The sequence below is a fragment of the Meleagris gallopavo genome, chromosome 5 (genome assembly GCF_000146605.3).
Source record: "Meleagris gallopavo isolate NT-WF06-2002-E0010 breed Aviagen turkey brand Nicholas breeding stock chromosome 5, Turkey_5.1, whole genome shotgun sequence".
Classification (NCBI taxonomy): Eukaryota; Metazoa; Chordata; class Aves; order Galliformes; family Phasianidae; genus Meleagris; species Meleagris gallopavo.
The window spans coordinates 43,498,532-43,509,362 of record NC_015015.2 but is presented as its reverse complement, the minus strand read 5'-3'; the positions used below and the strand labels follow the sequence as shown (position 1 = coordinate 43,509,362).

The window sequence follows — 10,831 nt, the reverse complement described above, 5'->3', positions numbered from 1 at the left end:
TGGGGGACGCTCCAGCGCCCGCACCGAGCCTCCGCCCTTCTTTCCCCGGCAGGTGAAAACCTTCGGAGCGCTGGGGGGTGGCGGCGAGGACAAGCTCGGCATGTACATGGAGCTGGCGGACGGCGTCCTGCTCAACAGGATCATGCTGCAGATGTGAGTGGGGCGGGGGGTCCCTGCGGGCTGGGAGCAGCCCTTCGGCGGCTGGGAACTCCCGAACACAAAGAAAGACTCGAACCGATCCGGTTTTATAGTCTGCTCGGACGCGTTGTGGTTCGGTGCCTTTCTAAAAACAGTTAGCTCTTTCTTGGCCGTTCGTGTGCTTCAGGGGAGGCGTGTTGCATTATAAATAAGGAAATGAAAGTACTTTAGCGAGTGAAGCTTTGCTGGAACGGTTGCATCTGAAACGTGTCTTCGTGCTGCTGAGGGCTCTGTGTTCCGTGTGTATTTTGGCAGAAGGAAAGCTTTTGGTAACGTTTATTTCAGGCAGTGCTACAGAGACAGGGCCTGAGGAAAGTTAGGAGTGTGTTCAAAGAGCAAGGTGGAAAACAACTTCTATCGTTGGAGTGAATTGCTACTAAAACTTACACGTTTTAAACTGTGTCCTTTCTTGCCGCTCATGTGCTGTGGGCAGACCCTGTCTGGTTTTATATCATCTCTGTGATTCCTTTCAAGTGTGCCCAAACGCACCCACTAAAGGGCTCACAGGGAGAAGCGTCTGCCTGGCCTGCAGGGAAGGAGGTATTCAGAAGCTCCCAGTTCTGGTGCTGTGCTCTGTTCAGAGTGGAATCGGCTGAAGTCCGACCACTGGTTGGTGAAGCTGGGCCAAGCTCGAATGCTTGTGGGATTATCATCTTTAAAAGTAATTATCTTTCGAAAATAAGTTGGAAATAAAAGAAACAAACAACCCCCAGCAGTCTGAGAACCCATCTGCTCCAGCTGGCAGCTCTGTTATCTGTGATAACACTGATACCATTGCAGTGGTAACCCAGGCTGTATTTTGGCTTCATGTTTGCTAGCAATGGAAATCCTGCACTGGAACTTCATTGGAAGATGAAGGTTTGTGGCTCAGATGAGAGTCTAGATCAGCCATCCTACTTGGGGGTAGTGCAGTAGTGGCATAAAACAGTACAGTGTTGGTTGTAAAGAGAAAACGTTGGAAATGGCATCTTCTAAAGAATAATTACACTTCTAAAAGAGCTGTCTGTGGAAATTACAGCCTCAAGTATGAGAGTTCAAATCGAGGCTTGTACCTTCTCCAAAACGTGGGGGACACAATTTTGTTCTATGACCGTTGTGTTTGGCACGGAGATAACCACCCAAACTCTCGAGGAGCTGTGGCAATTGTGAGTTGGCTGCAGATTTAACTAACGATTATCACAGTTATCTATTGCATGAAAGAATTAATTATTTCAAAACAATGAAAATGAACTTAATGCTCAGCCACTCCCAGTTCTGGTTACTGAATAGGCTGAAGTTATGTGGCTGCTGAATGACTGTAACATTCTTGAGTGAGTGATATATTTGAGAAGTACTTTATCAGTTGTTGTATACAATAAAGGAGCTTAAGTATTTTGTAATTGGCTATTGAAATATATATAAGGAGAGGTAAAATTGTTCAGGTCTGTGGAGCAACTTAATGTTGCTGTGGGGACAGGGAGAAAACAGTGAGATCCCATTGAAATAAGGAGCTCAAGTGTATAGGCTGACAGCACAGTTTGGCATTTTGTTGGATGTAGTATGTTGGTGAGAAATACCCTGGCATGTTTACTTGCCATAAACAGTCAAGAAAATAATTTTTTTTTTCCAAAAACCATCTCTGCCAGCAGCGTCACAGGCAGTGTTCCTGGGGGAAGCCCAAGCAGCGTGCAGTAGGGAATTGTCCCATTATTCACAATAGTTCTCCCTTTTTATGCAGCCTTGGCAGCATTTCTGATGGTGGCTAAGGAGCTTGAAACTAAGACGTTTGTACCAAGAGCCTGGAGCTGTTTGACTGAGGAAAGATCACGATTGTGTTTATGTATCCTGACCGAGTGAGGTGCCATCTGTGACCTTCACTTTTTCAGACTTAACCTTTAGAAATTGCAGTGCAATTACCACTTGCCTATAAATTGAGAATGCCTTTCAAGGGGTGTTTCTGCTTCACAGCTTTCAGAATAGAAAAATAAATGTCTCTTAAAAATGCCTGCTCTCATCAGTTCTGCAAGCTTTGGGCCTTAAGGATGATTTTGGTGCTTGGATTGAGATTTCTTCCCACGGAAATGTTATTAATGAGAGCCTTTGGTGACATCTGATGGAACTCGGTGTGCTGTGAGTAAACCTTACCTGAAAGCACACATGCACAGAGTACAGGGAAGTAAAGAGAAGGATTCCTGTTGTGGATAGCTGTCGTCTTGCATGTGTTAGTTCACTTTTTAGATTTTCAGATTTAATTCTCTGTTTGCCTCCTTATTAGAGAACAACTTACGTAGATGTATGTGTGACTTGACATCCAGACACCAGTGTGTTGCAGCACTTTGCTGCAGAGCAACAGATTTGTTTTGATGACGGTTCTAAAAGCAGAATTACTAATTTCTTTATTAAAACTAAAATGCTTCTATCCTGCAGCCAGTTGGTGTTGAAGTCTAGCGTGTAACTGGAAAGTCTGGTGTCTCTACAGAAATCCAGATAGACCTGTTGAGGTGAGACTGCTGAGTGAAGGGAAGGCTGCAGCTCTTTGAGGTGCCCAGTGGGCTGCACTGCTTTTAGCACTATTTGGTTTCGGTTGTAGCAGATTGGGTTTTGTCCAGATTCTCTCTATCAGCTCGAACAGGCAAAAATCCCAGATCCTCAACTGGATTTGTATTAGCGAGATGGTCACATCACCAGAGAGATGGGGGACTTCTGATGTGTCTCCTGCCTGTCAGGACCCCACTGCTGCCTGGAATGGGTGACAGTGGGGCAGTGCCTTCCCCCGTCCTCCTCCGACTGTTGGGTTTTGCTGTACTGCTTTTTTAGCCCCTGAAGGAGCGAGACCCCTTTTGAAAAGGTTATCTAGGATTGCTTAGTTCTGAGTTGTGGTGCTTCAGCAGATAACTCCAACAGAAGAGACGCACGACAGCATTTGGTTTTCCACTTATATCTTAGACTTTTTTTTTAAGGTTATTTTTGTGTTGTTTTTGAATGGTTTCCTTTTCCTGTGCATACCCCAACATGCTCATGCATGGAGGACGCATTAAATGTTGCACATCTGCAGTAGTGAATTAACAGGCTTTATTGAAAATGCTTATGTTAATCTTCAGAGTACAACCGTTGTGTCCTGAGCTGCTATGTTTCTGGCAGATAGATGTCGATTAAATGAACTTCTGTGTGGACAAATCTAAACTTTTTTTAGACAGTTGCATATTACTCTCTGCTATGAGAGAAGCGCATGGCACGGCATATACTGCTCTCACTATTATACTGCAGTTGTGTGACACCAGGAGTGTAAGCAAGTATTTACACCTCCTATTAAAAGTTTTATCTGGAAACAGTGCAGAAGTTCATACGTGCAGGCGCATCAGTGCTTTCATACTGATTGGTCCTAATCCTTCTGACTGACGGTAGACTCTGCTTTTCTGCTAAAGCATTCAGGAAGCGGAAGTGTTTCAGGAGTACATCTGATTAAATCATTTGCGTTAAGGCCTCTAAGTTCACAGTAATGGATTTCTAAATTTCAGCAGCTGCCCCAGTATATGGTACTGTCAGCCTGTCATCTTAAATTTGGACCTCGTGATGGGAACAGCCCAACTGCTGTGCTGCTGCTGTGGTTTGCAGCAAGCAACATGCAGAGTGGGAGACTAAAGGTACACATCCGTTTAACAAAATCACAGTTCAAAGTGTGCTTTCTACCATTTTTTTTTCAGATAATTTAGAAACCCACGTAGCAGATTCATCCCTCTGTAAGTAAGAGGAGGAAGTTGAGTGATGGGAGAACTGGGCTAACCTTAGGCTAGTGCACTCTGTGCCTCCCCACGGAGAGAGGTGCATGTGTTGTTGAGGCCGTGGATGCTTGGATGCTGGGTGTGCCTGGGCTGCTGATCTGTTCTGATGTTAATGAGCCTTGGGCCCGGTTTGAGGGCTTCTTCCTTATTTATCTGGATTATTTGTCTGGAATTGCTCAAATAGGATTGTCTTTTTGAATTTTAGAAGCAAAATGATTTTTTCCCTTGTTTTCTTGTTTTGATTTCATTAATTGATGGCTTAAGGGGGTGAATGTTCAGGTAGTGCTGCTCCACGTGCCTTGAGCTCATGGTTTGCCTACCTTGCCCTTGGTTCCCTCTTCACCTCTGTTAAAAGCCTGAAGAAGGCATACGGGTTGAAGGACTTACAATGCTTGTGTGTGCAGTGAGGCCCAACACTTCTTGGTAGCTTGGCATGTTTTTTCTCTTGTCTGTGGAAAGCTGCCCTCAGTCAGGCTGCCTCTGTCCTATTTACAGAATGCCTTTGATACTGGGAGTAGTAGGTGGTTTTTAACGAGTAGGGAGACGGTGCTTCTCTTTGTGGGTAAGAGAGAGACCAAACATCACCTATGGAGAAAAAGTAACCCTACAGAAAAAGACTCGTCACTGAGGTTGCTGTCAGGGATTTTCCTGATGCATTCAGGCATCGATTCTTTCTCTTTCTCTGGTTACCAATTTTAAAAAATAACCCTCTTCAATTTTCAGTGTGATCCTGGGAGTTTCTCCCAGTAAAACTCACGGAAATGTCACCAACCAGCCAAGTGCTTCAGTATGCAGAGCGCAGTACCGACAGCTCTGTGTGCTTTAAGGTAGAAGCTTCTTTCAGCACAGAATTTACCTCTTACTGTGTGATTTTTAGGCAGATAATTTTCTTCCCGTAGTGCTGCTGGTATGCTGTGGGGCTGGAGTTGTGGCTGGGGTGGCCAAGCAGAAGTCTGACTGTGCAGCATCTGAGGAGCGGAAGGAAGATGGGGGGATGTGGAGGGTGGGGCAGCGTTTTAGATAGAAGGAACGGGTTTCAGGGCTGAGGAAGCTTCTGGGGAAGAGAAAGCATACCTTAAGGGGGTGTTGAGCTGTGGAAACAGCTAGAGAGGAAACTCAGCATTAATGACTTTGTGCTACCTCTGATTCGTGTATGAAGCTGTGTTAGTGTGAAACTGTAAGGCTTTCTTTTTTGAACAGGTTAATGTGTGGGGGGAAAAAAATACCAACAACATAGTACTTTTTCCCCCATTGTTAAGTATGGCAGCTGCTGCCAGACAGCTGAGGCTCTCTTCCTGCTGTCGGTGACAGCAAGAGCTTGTACGTGGGATTGGAGAACTTCAGCTTGGCCTTCTCCTTGGCCAGCTTCTCTCTACTGAAAGCCACCCTCCCCCTTTAGATTCCTAGTTTGCCTAAAAAGGCTAAGCATCCAGCTTCTTGGAGGATAAAACCGAGCAGATGTTGACGATTGAGTAATCTGAGTACAAGCCATTTACATTTCCACTGCTTGCTGTGTTGCTGAAGACCCACTACTGGCAAACAATGTGCGTGTGTGGCTTCCACGTTGTGCTGTCTGAGCATCAGGGAAAGGAAGTCGTTCGCGCTTCGGGTGCTGAACAGCAGAAACTGTTCAGCGTGGAAATCCTCATTAAAGATTCTACTCCAAAAGCTTGATAAGATCGCTTCTTTGTTCTTTGTAATGTGTCACAGTACTGATCGCTACCCGAAAACCTTTACTAGTGTGAGGGCTGGGAAGAGTCCTGCTGGTTTGCATCAGGGCAATTTGGGTTGTTGCTGCATCAGTTTGTTTGAACCCTGGCACCTCAGTGCTGTCCCTGATGTTATCTGCTGCCAAGGCAGTCGTCTTTCCACGTCTGGAGGGGTGCTTTGGGATGATTGTGCATTCAACCAAAAAAAAAAAAAATAAATAAAAATATAGCATAGTTATGTAAACTTTAGCAGATAAGTTTTAAAAATAAATATTGGGTGAGTTTTTCTCTTACTTCCTAGTTAACACCAGAGTTCAATATTTGGCCCTTTAAGAGCTGTGAATGGCTTAATTAACAGCCAGAGCAGGGAGGGCTCTGGGAGGCAGGTGTTGGAATTGTGTAGGCGTTTGCTGATAAGAGCTTTTATTATAAGGGAAATGCTGGGCTTTGATCTATGATATTGGTAGACAAAGGTTTTTAGGTTTTCTTGCCAAGATGTTATGATACACACAGAATGTGAAGGTACATATTCATATTAATCATTAGCAGCTTTTGTATTTTTTTTTTAATGGGAGAAATTGCTTCAGATATCAATTTGATTTCCTTTCATTAAAATCAGACAGAAGCTTTAGACGTTTTTCCCTGACTTCTCCACAAAGATTTTTTTCCTCCATCATAAAGTATATGCCTACTTGTCTTAATATTTCATTAAAATATGAAGTCTCAGTAGAACTAGAATTGTTAATTGTGAGACCCAGGGTATATTGTCTTGAGGGAGATCACACGGCATGTGCGGGATGACCGGGAGATCAGGCCTAGCCAGCATGGGTTCATGAAGGGCAGGTCCTGTTTGACCAAACTGATCTCCTTCTGTGATCTAGTGACCCATCTGGTGGATGAGGGAAAGGCTGTTGATGTGCTCTACCTAGACTTCAGCAAAGCCTTTGACACTGTCTCCCACAGTATTCCCCTGCAGAAGCTGGCAGCCTGAGGCTTGGATGGGTACACTCTTGGCTGGGTAAGGAGCTGGCTGGAGGGCCCGGCTCAGAGAGTGATGGTGAATAGAGTTAAGTCCAGCTGGCGACCGGTCATGAGTGGTGTTCCCCAGGGGTCGGTGCTGGGGCCTGTCCTCTTCAATATCTTTATTGATGACCTGGATGAGGGCATCAAGTGCACCCTCAGTAAATTCGCAGATGACACCAAATTGGCTGGAAATGTGGATCTGCCTGGGGGTAGCGAGGCCATACAGAGGGATCTGGACAGGCTGGAGAGCTGGGCTGAAGCCAGCGGGATGAGGTTCAACAAGACCAAATGCTGGATCCTGCACTTCGGCCACAACAACCCCAGGCGGCAGGCTTGGGGCGGTGTGGCTGGAGGACTGCATAGAGGAAATGGACCTGGGGGTACTGATTGATGCTCGGCTGAACATGAGCCGACAGTGTGCCCAGGTGGCCAAGAAGGCCAGTGGCATCCTGGCTTGCATCAGAAACAGTGTTGCCAGCAGGAGCAGAGAGGTGATTGTTCCCCTGTACTCAGCACCAGTGAGGCCACACCTCGAGTGCTGTGTCCAGTTTTGGGCCCCTCACTGCAAGAAAGACATTGAGGCCCTGGAACGTGTTCAAAGGAGGGCAACAAAGCTGGTGAGGGGTCTGGAACACAGGCCATATGAGGAGAGGCTGAAGGAGCTGGGAATGTTCAGCCTGGAGAAGAGGAGGCTCAGGGGAGACCTCATTGCTCTCTATAACTTCCTGAAGGGAGGTTGTAGTGAGCTGGGAGTCGGCCTCTTCTCTCGTGTCAGTAGTGATAGGACCAGAGGGAATGGTTTCAAGCTACGGCAGGGGAGATTCAAACTGGACATTAGGAAGTATTACTTTTCAGAAAGGATGGTCAAGCACTGGAATGGACTGACCAAGGAAGTTGGTGGTGGAGTCATTGACCCTGGGGGTGTTCAAGGAAAGACTGGATGTTGTGTTGAGGCACGTGGTTTAGTGGGAGCTATTGGTAATAGGTGAACGGTTGGACTGGATGATCTTTTAGGTCTTTTCCAACCTTGGTGATTCTATGATTCTATATGAGAGGGAGGGATAATCTAGCCATATCTGGTAGTTGGATGCAGCAAAAGTTCAGTGCTCCCTTTTTCCTTTGCTTCCTTAGTGTGTGTAACACATCAGAGTTTTGCAGTTTGCACAGTGATCAAGCGTCAACACTTCTTTAGACTTGAAGTCCTAAAGCCGAGCTGTAATAGTCTTCTCTAGGCTTGCCTTTGTTTGAGTGAGGTAAGACTCATATAAACAAAGACTGCTTTGGTCCAATTTGCACAAACTACGTATGGTCTGTTCCTCAGGGAAATAAAAAATAAGGAGGGAAAGTGCCCAGAATTGCTGTGTGGATTAACCTAAGTGGCATGCAAGATCTCTTGTAACTAAGATCTCTTAGTTACGCATAAGTGCAAAGCTTATTGTATCATGAATTAATGTATATGTATCACACATAGTTGTGTCAATTAATTTAATGAGCAGATATTTTAAGGTTCTTCCTAATGGTGCATTATTTAGATGTTAAGTTTTAACATCAAGGAAACACACAATTAATTTTATTTTTCCTCTGTTCATAGAGACCCTCGGCCAACCAACCAACGTGTTAACAAGCATGTAAATAATGATGTCTATCTTCGGGTTCAAAACCTGACCATCTTAGTCAGAAACATTAAGACTTACTATCAGGTAAGATCTGCTCTTTGCTCGTTGATCTGTGGTGACTGCTCTACTGATTCAGTTAATGCAGCAGCTGGTGGAAACTACAGGAAATGGAGAGGAAATGGTGTCCGTATGAAAGTACTTCCAACCATGCTTTCCTTATGGAATAATAATACCTTCTCTACTGTTGTGGCTCTCTGTGTTTTGAAGGGAGACTTACTGACAATGGAATAATGCTTTTGGATGTGAGACTTCCTTAAAACAAGTAACCTTCTCTTAATGGGATTGCCACCAAATTTGCTTGTGAAATACTCTTGTTTGCTAGAAATGAAAACCACAGGCTTATATAATATTAACAAGGAGAAACAAATTTTTTCTTGTATTGAAAACAGGCTTCCAACACTGTGTAACTTTTTTAGGTGTTAAGCAAACTGTTAGATCTGGCCACTTTCTATTCTAACAGACTTAAATGCAGAAATGACTGCAGCTTCTCAGAAATGGTACTCTTCTCAGGTAACATCCTTGAACTGACCGTCAGTGTTCCTCTATTAAGATAGTGACAGCTGAATGCTTTTGCAGACTTAAATACATGTTGGGTTCTGCTGAAAAGCCCTTGGAGTGAATTCAGTTACTCTAAATAGATTTTCAGTATGCACACTGTTGTGTATATTTAGGCTAGCTGAGAGAAGTAACTGTTCTGCTGTTTCCTTTTGTAAGTGTTTTTTGCCAGATTTGAACGTTACGTAGCATAAACCAGTCTGAAAACACTAAAAACTACTGAAATACTCCTGTAAATGTCTCACTCGTTTAATGGACAAAACAACTAAACTGTGAATGTCTTAATCCTGGATACTTCATTTTTTTGTACATACAGGAGAGAGGCTGTCTTGTTTTTGTACTCAAAATACAGAGAAGTATTACAACTGCAGTTAACTTAACTGCTCTATAATACTAGTGCCTTTTGCTGGCATTGTCTTCCAGAGCTGTTTGCTCTGTTCCACGTTTAATGCCACCAATTCTTTGTTCTGGATTTGCATGGAGGAGTCATCCATATGACTTCAGGCTTCCCTACGCAAGTTATAGCTGCATTAGGAAAATTGAGGGTGTAACTTAAGGTTTGAAATGTGGGAGGGCGTCATGTGTGTCTGAAAACAGCTGACCCTTGTCTCTGTGGTTGAGAATGGGAGAAGCTGATACAATGTGGTATCATTCCTAAGATTTGTGATTTGTAGGGGGAGATTCCATTTGGTCGTAACTGGAGGCTGAAGTAGTTTCTTGGCTATCCACTGTACAGTATAAGTGTGTATACAGAGTCTACAAGGAAAGTGAACTGTATTTAAGGACAGTGTAAAGGACTAGTCTCTCGCTACCCTTCCCAATCCTTGCAATATTTAGTCTTGAGAGTCTGATTCTTCAAGTGTTGGAATTAAAGCTTTTTCTTCAAGCAAACTGCTTGTCTTGATAATCTAATCTTTTTTAATAGTATGCAAAGAGAAAACAGATTTGGTGGGAGGGGGTGGGAAAGGGAAGTGATTCAGAATCATGTGCTGTGTTCTTTGATGTCTTATTGACCTAGCTATTGAGCTGTGTAATCATAATCCAATAAAGCTAGAAACCACTGAAGAAGGTGAAAACACGTAATTTTTAATAGAAAACAGTAGTCTGGGCTCTCAGGAGACAGTAATGGTGTTCCACTTGTAGCCCAGAAAACATCAAGTACAGTGAATCTTGCTGCTTGAAGACTGTATTTATAATGCATGTAAACAGTAGTCATGAGAATTGATCATTCTTTGCATTTGGTCCTGAAAGTGTGTGATTACAGCATATCATAACTTTTTTGTGTGATGGCAGCATAATACAAGAAACTTATTTGTCCTTGTCACAGTTGTATCTTCAAGAGAGATCCAAGATCTGAGTTTCCTTTTCTTTTGATGCTGTGTGGAAAGAGTTAAAGCTGTCTGTGCTTTACTGAGGGCGGATTGTAGCATCGTACATGTATTCATGTTAGATACTTGGAGGTTTTTGTTTTACAGTCTGAGCTAACTAGTTCATTTTAGCTAGAGCTTTTTTAACATTCAGTTTAACTGTTTAATGGGGATGGTGTGGAATATACACTGGTGAGTCCAAAAGTAATGTGTCCTATTTGTTTCCATGGAAACCACAACAGATAAAAAGAGCACAAAAATGCTATTTGATAGAGCAAATTCTGAGCTACGAAAGGCTATTTTTCAACATAGTCACCACTGTGAGCTCTTGTGTTTTTTTTTTTTCCAGCAATGGACAAGAGCCTGCATGCTATGTTTGTAAAAAAAATCTGCATGGCTGTCTGGAATGTGGCTTGCCTTTCATGTTGCTGCTGCCGAAATGCAGCACTCAGTGCTCACATCCACACGTTCATGTCATACTGCATTCTGTCATGCGCCCCTCTGCTGCCATGTGTCACATGGCAACACGTAAGAAAATACTG

General features: G+C 43.8%; 1 protein-coding gene across 1 annotated transcript in view; it reads left to right on the top strand.

Annotated features, from left to right (window-relative positions):
* Positions 1-10,831, top strand: part of TRIP11 (thyroid hormone receptor interactor 11) — a 308,569-nt gene that overhangs the window by 220,113 nt on the left and 77,625 nt on the right. Inside the window, 2 exon segments of the mRNA XM_031553780.1 lie at positions 5-153; positions 8,283-8,391. Coding sequence (XP_031409640.1) covers positions 5-153; positions 8,283-8,391 — 258 coding nt within the window.